This window comes from Saccostrea echinata, unplaced genomic scaffold (assembly GCF_033153115.1).
Source record: "Saccostrea echinata isolate AGI-Se365-2 ecotype Australia unplaced genomic scaffold, CSIRO_AGI_Sech_v1 ptg000012l, whole genome shotgun sequence".
Taxonomy (NCBI): Eukaryota; Metazoa; Mollusca; class Bivalvia; order Ostreida; family Ostreidae; genus Saccostrea; species Saccostrea echinata.
Genome location: NW_026889761.1, coordinates 17107839 through 17129323, shown reverse-complemented (window position 1 = coordinate 17129323; position 21485 = coordinate 17107839). Strand labels below are relative to the sequence as shown.

Sequence of the window (21485 nt, the reverse complement as noted above, 5' to 3'; positions counted from 1 at the left end):
ACACTTTAATAGGCCAAGATGATTAGATAGAACACTTCATTTGCTGATATTTTGCCCACTTAAGTAAACAACAGTGATTTATGTTCATCAGTACTTCATTGTCTTTGAATATTTTTCCTGGGGGTAAATGCAAGGTACCCTATGCTGAAAATGTGATAGATAAGCTCAATGCTTACACCTTTACACACTATAATTTTCTGAATGTCCAAAAAATATTTTCCTCTAGTGTATAGAGGGTCCTTAAATCAATTAATTTACCCAAAAAACTGCATGGTTATAAATAAACAAGGAAGACTGAAACACAGGTAAACAAAATAATGACAGCCATGTTGGAAAAACTACCCATATTTTATGTGTAAGTAAATTTCCATCTTTCTTTTAATTATTACATTTTCCGTGCAGTGTCACTGAATTGATTTTTTAGTGTTCTATTTTGTTTAGTCTTACGTATTTTTAGTGTTCTATTTTGTTTAGTCTTACGTATTTTGCTTATTTGTGTTTTTGTATGGTAGTCACTTTCATAAAAAGTAGAGCTGAAACAAATACGTACCAAAAATCAATATTTGAATATTCGGTACAACTATTCTATTCGTATTTGAATATTTGTCGACGTTATATTTAGAGTATATCTTTCTAAACAAGAGGCCCAAGGGCCTTAACGGTCACCTGAGTATAATACAACAATTTAGAGGATCCATAGAGTATAAAATAAACTGATAGATGAAGCTTTGTTGCCTAAAAGCAAGAGAAATAGGATGATCAGAATCAATGAAATAATTGGTCTAGTATTCAGTAACAACTCATACATTAAATTTTAATTTATCCCCCATTTAGCACTATCATCATGCAGACTATTAACAAACTATTAGTTCCTCTGTACTACTTTTAACCCCACATTGTCACCTCTCACATTGGCCTCTCTTGGTCTTTAAAGAACATTATTTTAATAAGTTATTTTTGTCTCATTTTTATCTATTTATTATTTACAAGTCTACCTGATATTTTAAAACTATTAAAGTACTTTTTGTATTATTCAATAAGATTTTTTGCATATATAGTTCTCTTATTCTATTAACCTTTCAAGTACATTATTTACAGTGATTACTTATCAAAAGTAAATGGCAAAGGGGAATAAGTTCTCTCAGTTGAATACAAATTAATAGAGCCCTGACTACGACCAGAACACTTGACCAAATGGTCCTGATGTTCAAAAATCTGGTAAAAATACCCTTGCTTATTAAAACTTTAATTCTGTTTGCCTTCGATATGCCAAGGAGCAGAGAAGATTTTAAAAGAAATAATGCATTTTCACTACAGATTCATCACACCCCTACCCTAATACTAAAACCCATGTCCCACGGTCATGAAATTCATAAATTTGGTAGAGGTACCCACATCATCAAAGCTATGCACTTAGTTGAAGATTTTCAAAGAATTAACCCCCCCCCCCCCCCATCCCTGAGAAACACCAAAACCAGAAGACCACAAGTTTTAAAATTTTGTAAGAAGCACAATTGTTCATCATAACTATGCACTTTATTTATCTGCTCAACACTAAGGAGCAGACAGGATTATTTAACAGAATTAATGCATTTTCAATATATTATCAATAGAGTCCCACCCTTACACCAGAACATCTGACTTAGAGGCCATGATTCATGAAGAAGCACTCTAGTTCATCATAACTACACATTTAGTTTACTTTATAACCAGGAACAGAAAAGAAGATTTTTAAAGAATTAATGCTTTTCCACTATATAATCAATAGAGCCCCCCCCCCCCCCAATTCCCCAACCCTGGGGCCATGAATTTCACGATTTTGGAAAAAGCATCCTTGTGCATCATAACCATGCACTTACTTTGTTTAAATAATACCTAGGAGCAGAGAAGAAGGTTTTCAAAGAATTAATGCATTTTCACTATATAATCAATAGAGCCCTGCCCTAACACCAGAACCCCTGACTCGGGGGCCATGAAATTCACAATTATGGAAAAGGCATCAATGCTTATCATAACCATGCACTTAGTTTGTTTATATAATACCCAGGAGCAGAGAAGAAGATTTTCAAAGAATTAATGCATGTTCACTATATAATCAATAGAACCCCACCCTAACACCAGAACCCCTGACCCTGAGGCCATGAATTTCACAATTTTGGAAAAAGCATTTTTGTGTACCATTACTATGCACTTAGTTTCTTTAAATAATACCCAGGAGCAGAGAAGAAGATTTTCAAAGAATTAATGCATTTTCACTATATAATCAATAGAGTCCCGTCCTAACACCAGAACCCCTGACCCAGGGGCCATGAATTTCACAATTTTGGAAAAAGCATCCTTGTGCACCATTACTATGGACTTAGTTTGTTTAAATAATACCCAGGAGCAGAGAAGAAGATTTTCAAAGAATAAATGCATTTTCACTATATAATCAATAGAGCCCCGTCCTAACACCAGAACCCCTGACACAGGGGCCATGAATTTCACAGTTTTGGAAAAGGCATCATTGCTTGTCATAACCATGCACTCAGTTTGTTTAAATAATACCCAGGAGAAGAGAAGAAAATTTCAAAGAAATAATGCACTTTCACTATATGATCTATATAGCCCCACCCTAGCACCAGAACCCCTGACCCTGGGGCCAAGAATTTCACAATTTAGGTAGAGGGCCCAATGCTTATTACAATCATGCCAACAGTTTGACTGCTTGATGTCCAGGAGTAAAGAAGATTTTTAAAGATTGCATCAATTTTGGTGGTTTTAGCCCCACCCCTGGGGCCCCAGTGGGGCCGGGACCATGAATTTTACAATTTTTGTTCCCCTTCACTCAAAGATGCTATAATCCAAATTTAGTTGAAATTGGTTGAGCGTTTCTAGAGAAGAGGTTGAAAATGTTCAAAAGTTAACACACGACAGACAAAAACGGATAGCAATAGGTCACCTGAGTGACTCAGGTGACCTAAATATTATAATACCTATATACCATTTGCAGACCAAAGAAAATTTGAATATGTATAATTATATCGTAATAAAATTGATTACGATATAATTACTTGACATTTGACAGCCTATTGTTCAATCTTCTCCTTAAAGAAAATGGAAAACAGTAATGTTAATATTTTTTCGGTGATGCGGATCTTGCCCTATATTTACAGTATATACCTTATTTTATCATGCAAGGTTATGTTGGTGGGAAAATGTGTAAATTTACATACCAAAATAGGAAACTATCTTGTCAAGCTATGCTAAAATTCTATGCATGAAAAATACAATAAAAAGTTTGATAGTAAGAATGACATATGATGTAGAAAAAGTCGGAAGTGCAAAAGTCCACATGCAAAAGTCCTCAGGGTATTTACGTTACACATTACTTAACATACTTATAACATTTTTAGAAGTCGGTCTGTAAATAAATGTGTTTCAAAATATTAAAGTCAGTATAAAGGATTAATTCTTTTTAAAAGAAAAGTTTAACATATTTGTGATTAAGAGACACCCGTGATAGAAAAACACATGAAAATTGCGCAGCCATGCAAACGATCGGTGATGAAATTGGTAGGTGTGAATTACACTCAGTATGAAAATGAAATATCTTGAGCGTATATTCAAAAGAATTTAGACTGAGAAAATTTATGTGCATTCTTTGTTAAAACTTCTCATCATATTTTCAGTACTTTCTAACAGTAATAAAATCAACAGTTCAGTTGGGGCATCAAAAGGATAGAGTAGCACTAAATTCTTATTAATACTATAAGTTTTTTTTCATTTAAGTACAAATAATATTTAATCAACAAAGTAAACATTGAAGTATAAATCATGTGACTGAATATTTGAATGCTAAATTTCCATTCAAATATTTGCATTTACTATTCATTCGCGAATATTCGAACGTTTCAGCTCTAATAAAAAGAGATTTTAAGGACTCTCTATACACTAAATAATAAATACTGCATGTAGTTGAGTGTAACAGTGAAAATTTTTACCCCAAGAAAATCATTGTCAACCTCGGCTGCGCCTCGGTTGACAATGGTTTTCTTGGGGTAAAAATTTTCACTGTTACACTCAACTACATGCAGTATTTATTATATAAATACATATTACAGTGAACCTTGCGCGCATGAATTCTGCACAGTCAATATTTTTTTTAAAAACACCTGTCGTCAGATTCAACTAATTTACATGAAAGTATGATAGAGCAAAATATTTTTTTTGACTTTAATATTATATTGTATAAAAGTGTAAATACTGAGCTTATATCTTTCAAGTTCAACATAGGGTATCTGGCAATTAACTCCAATAAAATGTTCAAATTTAGCCAAAGATGATCATAAATCAATATCATTTGTTTACTCAAGTGCATTAAAGTGTTATAAGCCTCGGCTCTTTTGTAAATATACACCTGATAAGGAAGAAATCCGTCACTGCAAAATTAGTCAGAGGTATCAGATTTGCTGGCTATTTTTTAAACTTTTTCCACTTACCATGAGAAATTTACAAAAACAAGTTTCTGGAAAACTTTTTTTTTCTTTTTACTACACATGGTTTATTTGGATTTCTTGTAATGCATTGAATTAAAGCACCAATCAACAATGCTCTATGGATGTGTTTATCTTCACCGAACAGTTTTCCTATTTTCAATTAATGCTGAAAGTGAATTTCTTAACATTTATCCAGTTTATAGTAAAACAAGAGGCCCAAGGGCATTAATGGTCACCTGTTGAGAGTATAATACAACAATTTAGAGGATCCATAGAGTATAAAATGAACTGAAAGGTGAAGCTTTGTTGCCCAAAAGCAAGAAAAATAGGATGATCAGGATCAACAAAATAATTAGTCTAACATTCAGTAACAGTTCATAAATTAGGTTCTAATCTGTTCCCCATTTATCACCATCACCATACAGTATATTAACAAACTATCAGTTCTTCTGTACTATTTTAATTCCTTGTTCAAAACTCTTACATTGGCCTCTTTTGGTCTTTGATGAACATTTAATAAGACAAGTTATTTTCGTCTCATTTTTATTTATCTATTACTTAAAAGTCTAACTGATCATTAAAACTATGAAAGTACTTTTTGTATTATACAATGAAAATTCTTGCATAATTCTCTTATTCTATTAACCTTTCAAGTACATTATTTACATTGATTAATTATCAAAAGTAAATGGCAAAGGGGAATAACTCCTCTCAGAAGAATACAAATTTAAATAGAGCCAGGGATTTATCAGTACCTTCTCATGGACCAAAATTCGGCCCCATTCCCAATTGAAAATGAGCTCAGTTTTTCCCAATTTGGTTGTATTTTTTCCCAATTGGTGAACAATGCTTTTATATTTAATTTTCTTGGAAAAACACAGAGTAAAATTATCAGATTGACTGTAATTTTCATCTATTTAACTCATTTAGCAAAGCTACAGTCATATCACATTTAACAACACTGTAAAAACATCGCCAACTTTTTATCCGAATTTCCTCCGTTTTTCTGAAAATATGGTGATATTTTTTAATTGTATAGATTTATTGTTATTTCCACCTACTCAAATGATCTACGAATGAATGGTAAGGACTGTAGGCATAATTTCAGATAGAAAAATATATTTTCAATGTTTCAATACATATTAAAAGAGGATTTTGAGAAAATGCATACTTTAGTATAATTTTTTGCAGGAGGTTTATATTTTCCAGAAACAGATTCTATAATAACCTAAATTGAAATCTCATACACAAATGTACTACCCAAGTTGTATAAATACTTTATACTCATTGAAGTAAATTTTACTTTTATCAGTCTATTATTATAATTAATCTTGTATGATGAAGTTGGATCATATTTAATTGTCTGCTTGGTTGCCCAAATTAGAGTTCATGCTGAAATGTTAAATGAATTACAATTGAATACATGATTTAAGCAACATTTTCAATTTTTCCCAATTTCATCAAAAAACCGACAATTTTTTCCCAACTCCCCCAAAATGGCGTTTCCCAAAATAGGCTGATAAATCCCTGATAGAACCCTTGCCAGAACCAGAACACTTGACCAAATGGTCCAGATGTTCAAAAATCTGGTAAAAAATACCCTTCCTTATTAAAACAATTACTCTTTTTGCCTCTGATATTCCCAGGTGCAGAGAAGATTTTTAAAGAAATAATGGAAGAAGCATCCTTGCATATCATAACAATGTACTTAGTTTGTTTAAATAATACCCAGGGGCAGAGAAGAAGATTTTCAAAGAAATAAATCACCTTCACTATAGGATCTATATAGCCCCACCCTAGCACCAGAACCCCTGTCCCTGGGGCCATGAATTTCACAATTTTGGAAGGGCATCCTTGCTTATCATAACAATGTACTTAGTTTGTTTAAATAATACCCAGGAGCAGAGAAGAAGATTTTCAAAGAATTAATGCATTATCACTATATAATAAATAGAGCCCCACGCTAACACCAGAACCCCTGATCCAGGGGCCATGAAATTCACAATTTTGGAAGTGGCATCATTGCTTATCATAACTATGTATTTAGTTTGTTTAAATAATACCCAATAGTAGACAAGAAGATTTTCAAAGAAATAATGCACTTTCACTATATGATCTATATAGCCCCGTCCTAACACCAGAACCTGACCCTGGGGCCATGAAATTCAAAATTTTGGAAAAGGCATTCTTGCCTCATCATAACTATGTACTTATTTAGTTATTTTAATACCTAGGAGCAGAGAAGAAGATTTTCAAAGAAATAATGCATTTTCACTATGTAATCAATAGAGCCCTACCCTAACACCAGAACCCCTGACCCTGGGGCCATAAAATTCACAATTTTAGATAAGGCACTCTTGCTCTTCATAACTATGTACTTAATTAGTTTATTTAATACCCAGGAGCAGAGAAGAAGATTTTCAAAGAAATAATGCATTTTCACTATATAATCAATAGAGCCCCGCCCTAACACCTGAACCCCTAACCCTGGGGCCATGAAATTCACAATTTTGGAAAAGGCATACTTGCTCATCATAACTATGTACTTAGTTTGTTTATTTAATACCAAGGAGCAGAGAAGAAAATTTTGAAAGAAATAATGTATTTTCACTATATAATCAATAGAGCCCCATCCTAACACCAGAACCCCTGACCCTGGGGCCATGAAATTCACAATTTTGGATAAGGCACTCTTGCTCTTCATAACTATGTACTTAATTACTTTATTTAATTCCCAGGAGCAGAGAAGAAGATTTTCAAAGAAATAATGCACTTTCACTATATGATCTATATATAGCCCCACCCTAGCACCAGAACCCCTGACCCTGGGGCCATGAATTTCACAATTTAGGTAGAAGGTTCAATGCTTATTACAATCATGCCAACAGTTTGACTGCTTGATGTCCAGGAGTAAAGAAGAAGATTTTTTAAGATTGCATTAATTTTGGTGGTTTTAGCCCCACCCCTCAGGCCCCAGGGGGGCAAGGACCATGAAATTCAAAATTTTTGTTCCCCTTCACCCATAGATGCTATATGCCAAATTTGGTTGAAATTGGTTGAGCGGTTTCAGAGAAGAAGCTGAAAATGTTCAAATGTTAATGCACATCGCATGACGACGGACAAAAACGGATAGCAATAGGTCAACTGAGTGACTCAGGTGACCAAAAAAAAAAAAAAAGAAAGATAAAAGAAATGGGGGAGGGGAGGGGGAGAGTATATCCCCAGCTCACACCTGCAGTGCACTACAGTCATGCATACTGGATATTTCAAGATATATAAAACACAATCTTGTTGCTGTATCACAGGCAGGTGTGAGCCTCTGTCTTAGATGGGTGAATTAAAAAAAAATGACCACCAAACTGAAATTTTTTGGAAAAATTCAACTACGTACAACATATTTTTCACTTATATCATCTTACTGCACATGCATTCCAGTTTAAAATCCTGAAGTGGCAATAGAATACACAATTGGATTAAAAAGTTTCAGAATTTTTATTAGTAAAATTTCTTTTGAAAAAAGAAAATATCATTACACCTTAAAAGACTTTCTAAAATACATAATCACAAGAAATTGTAGTTTTTTATGCTTCAAAATGGTAAAAAGGGTATAAATGATTAAATCTAGACCTTGATTGAGTATCTTCTCTTGTATATGTGACCAAAATTTCTATTCTGGTTTGAAAAGTTTTAATATGAAAAAAAATATGAAGTAATAAAATTCCCCAAAATTTACTTTTTTGTCCATTCAAGTCAGTTCTTTAAATCTAAGCCAAAAAAGAATTTTTATATACGAGTTCTCTTACAAAAAATACTAGATTTTGAAGTGACCGTATGTTACACTATTCTGTTGCACTCCTAACATCTGATATGAATTTTATTTAACATTGTTTTAAAAATTATAACACACAATAACCCATTCTTACTTTGATAATCAATTTGTCGTTTTGATATTTTTCATCGTTTACGACAGGTTTTTCATATTTTGAAGACCTTAACACATGATTATGTGCAAAGTATAATGTATATAAATTGTATTTATAAAAATATATGTGAAATGATGAAAACTATTCCCTGAACTGACTGTAAAGTTTCTGTAATTTGTTGATAGACATAGTGTTTTGAACATCAAATAGTATCAAACATTTTTTTTCAACTTATTTTTTAGCGAAGATAGTTAAAAAGCATTGGTAATTATAAAGCAGTAACTGTTTTGTTGCACTCCTTACTGCAGTAAAATTTAAAATCAAAACCACAGAACACAAAAATTCATAATGTGTTGGCAACATCAAGTGGTAATGAAATTGTGCAATATTTATAGTCCAATACTTCATAATTAAACAGATGAAAGTATTTAAATTCACATTTTATCTGGAATTATTCCCTATTTATGCCAAAGACACTAGCTTAAATGTGTATTTAGAAGATAAAATATATATTATAGCATATTTTCCTTTAGAGGACAAACACAGTAACCCACCAGAAAAATTCTACTCATCATTTTTTCTTTATTTTTATTCTTATTGGATGATTTATAATTCTAACATATTTGTTGCACTCCTGACCAAAAGCATAGGGACCTTTAAAGTAGAATTGTGAAGTGAAAATTACATAAGAACTTGTTCTGTTGTTTCAGTGAAGTTGAGGAGGAATTACTTGAATTTTACAACAATTTTTAATGTGTTTATTTTCAATGTTCATTAAAAAAATCACAAAAAAGATAAAAACACATCTGAATTGATAAAATTGAAAAAGGATGGATTTTAATAAAAAAACTGTCAATAATTTAGTATTAAATTATACAAAAAGATCATTATTAATTAATGAATACTTCTAAGCATGAATAGAAGTGTTTTCGTCACACAACTTGAATCTTTAAAAAAAATGTGTTGCACTCCTGACCATAGAAATATAGATCTGAAGCACAGCCAGATCCTGTAATTAATAAATCTATTTGGTTAAAATGTTCTTTGTGTCTTTATTTTCCAAAATAAATATCAGAAAATCATATAATGATAATAGTTTTTTCGAGCTTGGGAGCAAAACATCAAATGTTGCACTCCTGACATTATTGGGTATGCACATATACTTGACTCTCATTAATGCTGCTTGTGATTTATATAACATTTTTATAAGTTTGAAAATGTATATCAGTTATTGTTTTACACTTTGAAAAATTTTTTTGTCTTAATTTTCTTTCAGAATTTTATAAATGATGTTTTTTTGGCAACACTACATGTCTTCTGTTGCACTCCTGACATGGTACGACATTTTTTTAAACATCAGCCATGACCACAACTTGATTAAACAAAAGTTACTATAGTCCACATTTAAAGCTCAATACTTGAATATTATCAGGATAGTCTTTATTTTCAACATAAAGCATTATTGTTTATTTCACCATGTTCACAGATCTCCAAAAAATATTGAAATTTCAAAATGTCACAAAAAGGTGTTGCACTCCTGACAATTTTGGCATCATTTTTGGGCATATCTTTTTCGTTAATTGAGATATCAACGAGATATTTGGCAGGTATTTAGACACTATCTAAAGACATATGCTGAGACATAGAAATCTATTTTCATTGCCTGTATTTTAAGTGTGGGTTGATAAATATGCGTTTGGTCATTTTTTTTTAATTCACCCAGATAGAACATGTCTACCAATCAAGATAAAGAGTTATGCTAGTAAGAAGCTGTATGTCAAACACTACCATATTAATTATTTCACTTAATTTTACATAATTCCATTGCTTTCTTCTATATTTTCATTTCACTTATGAGTTCATTAATCTTTTCTAGGTAAATAGCTTCCTTAGTTTTCCCAATGGACCCGCAGTTCAGTGCACAAGATGTCCTGCGCTGTGATCTGTGTGAGACTCCTGTTCCTCCAATGTACTGTGACTTTTGTCATGTCAAACTCTGTAAAGCCTGTGTAGGGGAGCATCTCTCTGATTTATCCAAAGAACATAAAGTGGTGCCATTCAAACAAAAAGGAACCACACCCAAATGTCCAAATCATGTTGGAAAATTTTGTGAACTTTACTGTAAGGAATGTGGCTTTCCTGTTTGTTCACGCTGTCTTTCATCCAACTTCCACAAAGGACATACTTTATTGAATTTACTGGAGATAATGAAATCCAAAAAAGAAGCCATAGAAAAAGATGTTGACAAATTATCTAATTCAGTAGGCCCTAAATATGAAGAAATTTCCAGAGAGATAGAGAGAGGAAAAACAAACCTAGAAAAGCAATACAAGAAACTGACAACAGCTGTCACCAAACAAGGAGAAAACTGGCACAGAGAAATTGACATCATTGTCAACCAAAAAAAATCTGAAATTGATGAGATGAAAACTCAACACCTGACCATTTTAAATAAACAGGAAAATGAAATCAAACACAAAATTTCTGAAGTAAAACAGTGCATACTTGATCTGAAAAAAATACTAGACTCCAATGATGTCTTCCTAACCTCTGTGTACAGATCTCGGTATACTGAATTCAAAAAATTACCTCCTAAAGTCAATGTTTCATTACCAAGTTTCTCTTCTCAGAAAATCAACATGGAACAGCTCAATCAAATGTTTGGTTCTCTGTCAGCTTTATCCATTACAAAAGAACATGGCTACACAATAAAGACACAAGAAGCTGCATCCTGTCCTCCAGTCAAACCACTGCTTGATGAACCAGAACTCATCACCACCATAGACACTGGGTATAAATATCAATACAGTGTTACTTGTCTCAGTGATGAAGAAATCTGGATAAGTGGAGATGACAAAGTAATGAAACTTTACAACCTCTGGGGCAAACTACTGAAGTCAATCCAAACTAAGTCTGGGAACAGACCATGGGACATAGCAGTGACAAGGAGTGGAGATTTAGTTTATACTGACCCTGATACAAGAACTGTAAACGTAGTGAAGAATAAACAGATACAGGAAGTGATCAGACTACAGGGATGGAAACCTTACCATGTCTGTAGTACCTCCTCTGGGGACCTCCTGATTTCCATGTACAGTGATGATTATGAACAATCAAAAGTTGTCCGTTACTCTGGCTCCACAGAAAAACAAACCATTCAGACTGATAGTAAAGGTAAACCTCTGTATTCATCTGAAGACATTAAATACATCAGTGAGAATGGAAACCTAGATATCTGTGTTGCTGACCATGGAGCCCATGCAGTAGTGGTGGTTAATAAGGAAGGAAAATTTCGATTTAGATACACTGGTCATCGCTCTACACCAGGTGGATCATTCTATCCATATGGCATCACAACTGACAGCCAGAGTCAGATCCTGACAGCAGACTGGAACTGGAACTACCACTGTATCCACATCATAGATCAGGATGGACAGTTCCTCCGTTACTTTGATAACTGTAATCTAAAGTGTCCATGGGCTTTATGTGTGGACATCAATAACGACCTCTTCGTGGCTGGGCGTTTCAGTGGTAAAGTGAAGAAAATCAAATATATGTAAACAATATTTTATTTACAGGAAGTTTTTGTGATGGAGATATGATCCTTGTAAACAGAGTTTATAAACATCTTTTTAAAAATATTTTTCAAAACTGGAAAAATAAAAGTTGAATCAACACATCTAAATCAAAATATTGTCTTATCAATAATTAATGATAGGACAAATATTATAATTATTGTAAATGACCTCACAGTATACTTCTGATTCATCCAACCTAAAAATTCTTAAATTTTGGCCTAAAAATTAACCATTCACCCTTTATGGAACCTCTATACACTGATGAAAAAAGTTTTTTTTTTGGACTTTGGGAATATTGTAAAGTGTAAAAGGGCATATAATTTTTTTCAGTTTTATTATCTACATAGGGTGCATGCTTTTTTTACCCAAGAAATACCTTCATGACAATGAAGTACTTCTACAAAAAATCATGTCTGCTTACTTGAATGGGAAAAAATACATGTACATGCATTTCAATCACTTTACCTTGGTCTAATACAATATTTAGAATACTTGAATTAATTATGAATTATGTAAATAGCCTGGTATCTCATGGATTTGTGGTACTTACCGATTCGTAATTAAATTTATTCAATTAACAAAATCTTCAGCTTATTTTCATTATGATTTAATGTGAATAGGGTCTTCTCTTTTCTTAGGTTAAAAATTGTGTATTTTTATCGCTAATCTTTGTCAAAATTCACCTTAAAATGTTTGACGGTTTCACCAGTAAGGAAAAATCAAGCATCTCATTGATTCGTGGTACGTCATCAAAATTTTTATGGCGGCTATTTCGGACATAATTGTTTCATCAAAAATAAAACTATTGACAAAAATTGTTATATTATTTGATAGAATAAGGACTTTTATTATTTTCAAATAACTTTGTTGCATATATGCAACAAAAACAATCATAACTTAAACAAATAACAAAAATAATTAATAGTGATAATCAAAGTTATACAATGCTAAATATTAAATTCAATGTTTGTAAAATAAATCAATAAAACATAATAAGTAAAATAGTAATCATCAATGGTAACTGAATTTGATTTTTCAAATTACTGGCAGTTTTGCAGTGCGGGCAACTGAATGTGCTTTAGGCTTCCAGAACTGTAACATCTACAGGTACAAAATTTAAAATGAGTCCAACGGGGACAGAAGTCAACTTTCCCCACTGGATACACAAAATACCAGTGAAGATTTGCTTTATCATACTGATATCTTTTCCTCTCAAAAGAAAATATCAAAACTAATTTATAAAGGGTAACAAAATTTAAAAAATATTATAAAGCCATTTTTAATAATTTTAACAGTGATATATAATCAGTTACTTCCTTCAATAGTCCACATTATCAATAAATTGTCTGCTTATAATTTTTCAATATAGTTGAACAAATATCAATTATTCATAAAGTTAAAATTGAATTTGTCTTTTATTAATTTATGCTGCAAAAAGAGAACTGACTTACTTACATTCCTACGGCAAATATCTTATAATTTTTAAAGCACTTGTTATTTGGCTGATTATTATGATAAAAAAAAAATACTGATTTATTGACTGTTGCTACGCTGGAGGGCGTGGCTTCGTCATTCATCGGGGTAATAGTGTTTTTTAACAATAAACGAATCAGATTCAACTAATTTACATTAAAGTATAATATTTCAATATACAAGCATGTAGTGTATTGAAAGATTGAATTACCACTGGTACAAGTTGGGCAGCATTCTCCTGGTCGTGTGATGGGATTCTGACAAAAGACGTCAGGACAGGCAGTCTTACTGCACTGCACATCACCATGGCGACAGGCACATCGGGTACAGGCATCCAAGTCAAACTGGCTTCCATCCTCATATCTCCGGCCATTGTAGTAGCATGCTGCAACAAAAGTTTTTCAATTGTTATATCTTACGTTTCAAGTTCTAGCAATGAGCTCTCATCTATAAGTTTCAAATCTTAATCCAAAGTGGCAGAATCACATTAAACACTGTAACTACAAGTACACATATAACAAGAGAAAAAATGTGCTGTTTAAAGAAATATCATTTTGTTATACATTTTCTTATCATCAAGCATTCATTACATTTGTGTTAATGATGTACATTTATCATCAATGTACAAGTTTAAATTCAGACAAGATAGTTGAAGTTAAAATTCAGAGATGAAAAATTAAATAAACAGAGAAAACCTACAGACACATGTGGGGCAGCATTCCCCAGGTGGGGTATACGGGTATCTACAGTCTGGGTAACCACACTGAATCTCTGAGCACTTCACTTCACGATTCTACAAAATAAAGCATCCATGGAAAGCCAACTTTACCTGTGCTGGATTCTTAAGCATAAATTATTTCCTAACTTTTGTTTCAAATTTGCTCTAAGTAAAAATATAACTGCCTTAGAGAATCTCTTTCCTTCTCCTTGTGTTTTAAAATCAATCTTTGCTCTGGTGGAAACATGACAAGTCAATAACACTGTTAACTTACAACTACACTTTTGACATGGTCCCTGCATCCACATTGAGGCATTGGCATCCATGGAAAGCCAACTTTACCTGTGCTGGATTCTTAAGCATAAATTATTTCCTAACTTTTGTTTCAAATTTGCTCTAAGTAAAAATATAACTGCCTTAGAGAATCTCTTTCCTTCTCCTTGTGTTTTAAAATCAATCTTTGCTCTGGTGGAAACATGACAAGTCAATAACACTGTTAACTTACAATACAACTACACTTTTGACATGGTCCCTGCATCCACATTGAGGCATTGGCATAATTCCCACAGTCCATACAGGTAGGACAACAGTCCCCAGGCAGGGTCATACTGCTCTTACACTTGCCCAGGGCTGGACAGGGGCGTTGCCGACAGCTGACATCACCACGGTTACATATGCATTCACTGCAGGGGGAGGAGTCAGGTGAAAATGTGACCCCAGGTTCATAAATTCTACCCTCAAACTGACATCCACCTGTCAATACACGAATACATTTAAAATATTCTCATTACAGAATTTTCAAACATTTTTCAATAAAATTATTCTTATTAATTTAATCCCCCCCCCTTACTTGTACTTATATATGCTATATGATACTTATATATGATCCCAATCAGTCTCCCAGTGGACAACTGAAGCTGAACACAATTGGTAAAAAGACATATGTCATATTAGTTTTCCTATCTCCTAAACAGCATATGGTATTAATACGCTTCCCCTGATTGTACACCTGGAACTCATGGTCGGCATGTAGTATTTGTTATGTATCTTAGTGTTACACTTTATTTCGCTGTTTTATGTGCATTTTGTACTTGTTTTTAATGAACTGACCTGTGCAATCATTGTTACTTTTCTCCTGACATGGTATAAGTACATACATTTAAAAAATACATCGCGACATAGTAACAATGGCGATGTTAAGATGAGGTCTGTACAGTGAAATACTTCAAACTATAAGAAATCAAAGGCTTATATATAGGGGCTCAAGGTAAAAGACGCAAACAGAGACAAGGAGAAATCTCTTCCTTACGAGTTGTGTTCAGCTTTCATGAAAAAACAAACACCTTGAAACAAGCAAAACATATCACTGTTTCAATGTATATGCCTATCAAATCCAGTAAATGTTCAATATTTTTTCTATTCAACATGTTCAACAATGGTTTACCTTCACAGGAAGCACAGCATTGGCCTGGGATTTGGACTGGGTTTCTACACGTAACTGCTGGACACAGAGTAGTGGAGCACTGCACCATGCCATCCTACATTATAATCATATAATATACTTAACCAAAACTGTCTAGTTAACAGAAAATTCAGCTTTATTTTCAATTTTACTCCACTTACTGGATTCAATGATAGTACAGTGTACACTGATTAATAACTCCAGATCTGATATTTAAACTTGTTCATTTTTGTTTTCTTTTTATACGGAATTTAAACTGCACACTTTGTAATACAGTCAAACCTTGCTATTTTGAACTCTATAAGGCCAGAAAACTTCTGAATCAATATATTCCAGGATTTGAGATACTGAGGTTAGAAAACATACATATTAGAATGACATGTGTGTGGTATTTGAGATATTGATGTTTTACTGTATTTAGTGTTGCTGACCTGACAACTGCAGACATCACACTTGGACTTTCTCCAAGTGGCGCCCTCTGGTTCTTCTCTACCGTCCCCCGTCACACAACCTGAAATAAAATTTAACAGTTGTGTGAATCAGATGGTGGACAAAAGATTACATAATTATCCTGTATGATTTTCTATTAAACAATATTCTTCTGACATCTTACCTGAGCAAACAACAGGTGCCCCTGTGACTCCATTATACCATTCAATAGAGCAGTCTCCACATGTGTTGATTCTACATACAGCATCTGGGATACCTACAGCATACAAGAGCACACATACTTAATTTATACCTAGTACACATGTACGCATGGATATCCTTACACCTGAGTCATTACAGAACTTAACATGTTAAAAAGTAATGCAGGAAAATTCTATGTTCATAATTACTACTAAAAACAAAATGTATAGTACAAATGCATCTTTCTTTTGAATCCTAAAGAAGCTAAGAATGAGGCAAATGTGAAGCCCCAAAACCTTCACTATAAGTAATGCCTTACCTGGACACCTCCTTTGTCTACACAGTTCTGGTCTACAGGTGACTGGGAACTGTCCAAACGGACAACCACTGAAGTAATTAGTCACAAAACACAACCTGTCAATCAATGGAAATCATACTGAATGTTAGATGCATAAAATAATCAAGAAAATTTAATTAAGTCATACACTTTGTATTGCGTCATTGACAAGATCTAAGTCCAATCAACCTAACATTAATACACAGAAACAAAGCTGTACGTTTAATGTTGTACCTTTGATCAGGAGGAACAGGAAGCCATACATTGTGTTCTGTAACACTGGACGACCTTGGTATGAAGGTCGGGTCATATCTATGGTCTTCTCTCAGCTGTTTCTCCAATCTTTTGATTATTATCACTTGATCCCCACGATTTAACCAGTTTACTGTATACATCCAGGTTGGCATGAAGGTCACATACGGACAGAGGCGATAGATATCTAGTATTGGAGTTTTATCTAGCTTTTCCAGCTCTAGTTCCACCCAGCGCTTGATCACCATGTATACAGGCCCAAGGTAGAAGTTATTGCAGAAATATCTATCAAGGCCTCGAGAGTCAAACCCAAAAACATCATAACCCTCTCTATCATAGCCATACTTGTTAAATCCAAAAATGTTGTAACCAAACTTGTTTATGACCGTTTTATCAGCATCTGGATTCCAGGTTCCATTCCTGTTGAATCCATATGGGGTGACTCCATTGATGTTAAATCCATACCTGTCATAGCCCCATCGGTCATAACCTTTACTGTCAAATCCATCAAGGTTATACATATCTATGTAGAATCCATATCGATCAAATCCAGTGACATCAAATCCCTGTCTATTGAATCCACCTCTGTCGTATCCATGTATGTTGAAGATACCCCTTGAATCCTTAGTCCCATTCCTATCAAATCCATCAATATTGAATCCGTCTTTATCGTAACCCTCTCTGTCCAAGCCATGTCTATCAAAACCCTCAGCATCATAACCATACCTGGGCAAAGTTATATTACAAAGAGTGGTGAAAGTCAAGGGGACGTAATTCACACACATCTGAATGGATGAATACATCACATCATCTGGGGTAAGTTTAAATGGTGCCATGGGTTTGTATCTCAGTTTGACTGGATAGCTAGCTGTCCAGTCAGAATGCTTCTTCTGCCACAGAGTCCACAGTTTATCAATGTAAGCCACTGTTGAGAAGAAAACTGGGTCATATGGACTCAAATCAGAGTACATATGCCCTCCAACATAGCTCTGTACAGCTGTGAGCATTATCTCCATTTGTAGTCTGAAGTTGGTGAATGATGGATCATTCATGGCAAGCTGAACATTGATGGCATCAGGGAAAGTCACACTGTTGTTGAACTGTCGCCTCAGACATGGTATCCAGTAAGGAGGGAAGTAATCCTTGAAATTATGATAAGGGACACACCCACTCTGTCCCTCCCCATTTCCTCCAAACACAACTGTGGACCAGATAACAGACTTGTGGGGTTCTCCGGCATCAATCGTCCAATCATAATATGGAATAGAAATGTCACAGTTGATGTTCTGAAGATGCTGTTCTATATATTTGAGATACGCTCTGTGCCACGGTAGAAACTGGTCAGATCCCACTGCCTGAGGTTTGTGTTTCTGATACATCTCAGCAAACTGATACCACAGCGATGGCTCATGACCTGTACTGGTGGCTAGTCTCTTGATTCCTTCGAAAAGATAATTTCCATTATTCATTCATTTCAGTAACTTTATCATTATGTAGCTTGCTGGTCTGAAAAAATTGGGATGGACGACCAGAGAGCTACAGAGCCATGCATTGAAAAATGTGCATATTTATTGTGAACCAAAAGATGCACTCTCTCTTGATTTATTTCTCTGTATATTTAAGCTGTCATCTCAAAGTATATCTAACTTTGTGTTCCCCACATATTTTTAACATAATATTTTGAGATGGCAGCTTAAAAATATACTGCAATAAATCCAAAACAGCACCCTTTTTTGTGCACAGTAAATATATACACGTTTCAATAGATGGCACAGTAACTCTCTGATCGTTCAACCCAATTTTTTCAGACCAGCAAGCTATAGCTCTATAGCTTATAATTCATATGTTCTCAAATATCTTAAACTAAATAAAATATAGTCATTAATTTTTCTACAAAATCTATTTGGAGTACCAAGCTGATAGAGTTCCAGTTCCTCCTTGGTCAGGTCTCGGATTTCCTTCCTCCTGAAGTTCCGTCTCATACACCGACACTCTATGGTACCACGGATTGTACAGGTGCATGTCTGACAGCCCAGACGGAACTCGTCACCAAAACTGTATGTGTTGTTTCTGTACGTACAGCCACATCTCTCACCACAGCTGACTTCCGAGCATCGCTTCCCTTGCTGGAACTGGATGACCTCAATGTCAGAGTTCTGTTCCAGATTCTGACACTGGATCAGAGACATTGGTCGACACTTATAATCATAACCAGTGGACATTCCATAGTAATCCAAACCACGTCTGTTGTAACCATGGCAATTCATACCCGCCCTGAAAAAGGATATTGAGGGATTATTTGAGATTGATGTAATTTTTCTTTACAATCAACACCTGCTGAATTCCTTTCTTTCAAAACAACAGAAATCTTTCAATGAATTAAGGAAAATGCCCTTGAGAATTAATTCGGGTCATCAAACCAACAAAATTAATTGCCTAACATGGTTGGCCATTCAATCAGTATTACTTCATACATTTAAAAAATGTGAGCTGAAACTTCTAACACTTTTATCAAATATGTATATTCAATTCTCAATGCTTTTTATAAAGAAAATGTATACGTGCATGCTTTTCAACATCTTAGGCAAAGTCTCAATAACATTCAAAACTAATAAACACATACCTGTTAAATCCCTCAACATTATATTCATCTTTATTATACTCTAGTATCCCATCAAATTCCCCAATCTTATTGTATCCCTGGATATTGAACCCCTCTCTGTCATATCCCTCACTGTTAAATCCAAGTCTGTCATATCCATCCTTGTCATATCCAAACACATCATATCCTACAAAACAATGACTAATGTAGCAGTAATACGTCATTTCTTATTTATAATGAAAAACACACATACACACATTCACTCAGTGGCAGAGCACTAAACAACATGCTCACTATTCCGAGTTTCTAGTTCAAAGCAATTCAAGTAACACTGGAACCTCTATGAAATACGAAATATTTTACAATGATCAGAATTTTAGTCCACAATATACTAAGCCTTACCCTCCCAGTCAAATCCTTTGCTGTTATATCTCTCTGAGCCAAAAGGTGTGGTATTGTTGAGGTTTCTTGTTGTGCCTCTACGACTGTTCCCAGATACATCAAATCCATACCTGTGTAAAGAGAATGTCAAGATAACTCTCATATCAATAAATATCATACATTTTCTGTGAAATTTTTAAGAAAAAAAAACTACTGTATGTGAACAATTTAAATGTGAAACAAAAGTACATTAGTATAATTTTTCACAAAATTAGTAATACAGTAAAACTTGAATAATCCGGACACCACTGATTCCAAAAAATTTGGCTGGACTAGACAACATTCCCGATTAGACAACATTTTAAACAAATGAATTTACTGAAAAGGACTTAAATTTTACATCATATTAAGCAAGATTTTGGATTACACAACATCCAGATTAGACAAGTTTCACTGTATTATTATCTTGTATAGGTATACCTATCATAGTTATCAAGGTTGTAGCCCACAATTCTATTTCTGAACAGTGGTTTTCTGTGGCAGCATGCTCCTATCACACAGCGAGACTGACACACCTCCTCTGTCAGGAAGTGGTTAGAATTTCCTCCACAGCCCGAGTAAATAAACGACTCACAATTCTGAGTCTGGTGATTATAAAACCATCTGGTCTGTCTCTCATTGCAATTACCTAGCAACAGAAAATATTCAAATACACATCAAAGGCTGTTATTCATAAATGTTCTATAAATATTTCTTTTCAAAACAATGCTGAAAAACAAACAGGTGCTCAAAGGGAAAGCAACTGAATTTACAAAATACAATTTTGCAAATGAACAATCAACAATTTACATATAAAGCAGTTACCATTTCCCACACAAAAAAAAAAATTCTGCAAACATTTATTCCTAAGGAATTATAGTTCAGGAAAGTGAGATTTAAGATTCATGACCTACCTGTACTTAGTGGTAGACTGCACACCTCGATAGCTGTGTACTGACAAAGATGACCATCAAATCCTGGGGGGCACATGCAGGTCACTAATTGGGGTTCTGTGGGCCAGATACTCTTTTGACAGGTTCCTCCATTCATACATGGGTTTGGATCACAGAAGTCTACAATGTACACAAATATTCAGATCATCTACCAATAACTTATAATTAAGGCCAGATTTTGGTATGGTAAAAACTTCAACCAACTGGTACCTAATACTTAGCAGTAAAACTTTAAATTTTTTAAATTTTTAATTCTTAAAACTGGCAATGATGCAAATGGATCTGATTCTGATTTATTTAGAACCTAAATTTTAGTTTGTTCAGTACCTCTATCCTCCAAGCAATCCACCTGTTGATTGTTATAGTACCAGGTAGATTTACACTCGGAGCAGAAATCTACGTGACAGATGGCCTCGGGGTACGAGGGACAAACATCTGTGAGACAAGGATTCTCTGTACAGCTCGTAATGGATGTCTCACAGGTACAGGGTGTTAGGTACGGGGTGGTCTCAAAACAGAAGCGAGAGGACGGAATACTGAGGGAGGTCTCTGGAGTGATACTTGGGACAAGTCCTGCAAAATGTGATAGAAATACTTGATGTTTAAGTTTATACATCATGTGTTTCCAAATGAATTGACAAATAGCTGCAAAGTCTGTT

General features: G+C 34.1%; 2 protein-coding genes across 2 annotated transcripts in view; one reads left to right on the top strand and one right to left on the bottom strand.

Annotated features, from left to right (window-relative positions):
- Window positions 1-21485, bottom strand: part of LOC133185428 (uncharacterized) — a 91998-nt gene that overhangs the window by 46090 nt on the left and 24423 nt on the right. Inside the window, exons 13-26 of the mRNA XM_061320624.1 lie at window positions 21154-21399; window positions 20788-20946; window positions 20315-20522; window positions 19856-19965; window positions 19475-19640; window positions 18764-19125; window positions 16834-18292; window positions 16582-16676; window positions 16246-16338; window positions 16064-16143; window positions 15615-15708; window positions 14676-14923; window positions 14152-14245; window positions 13664-13837 (exon numbers count right to left, since the gene is read on the bottom strand). Coding sequence (XP_061176608.1) covers window positions 13664-13837; window positions 14152-14245; window positions 14676-14923; window positions 15615-15708; window positions 16064-16143; window positions 16246-16338; window positions 16582-16676; window positions 16834-18292; window positions 18764-19125; window positions 19475-19640; window positions 19856-19965; window positions 20315-20522; window positions 20788-20946; window positions 21154-21399 — 3588 coding nt within the window. The remainder of the gene's footprint in view (window positions 1-13663; window positions 13838-14151; window positions 14246-14675; window positions 14924-15614; window positions 15709-16063; window positions 16144-16245; window positions 16339-16581; window positions 16677-16833; window positions 18293-18763; window positions 19126-19474; window positions 19641-19855; window positions 19966-20314; window positions 20523-20787; window positions 20947-21153; window positions 21400-21485) is intronic.
- LOC133185431 (uncharacterized) lies at window positions 10278-12009 on the top strand. The gene has a single exon (XM_061320628.1). It carries the CDS (start codon window positions 10303-10305, stop codon window positions 11959-11961), a length of 1659 nt encoding a protein of 552 aa, XP_061176612.1. The 5' UTR covers window positions 10278-10302; the 3' UTR covers window positions 11962-12009.

Bases quoted from the DNA above. Each gene is read 5' to 3' on its own strand.
- LOC133185431 (XM_061320628.1), top strand. From the start codon at position 10,303: ATGGACCCGCAGTTCAGTGCACAAGATGTCCTGCGCTGTGATCTGTGT.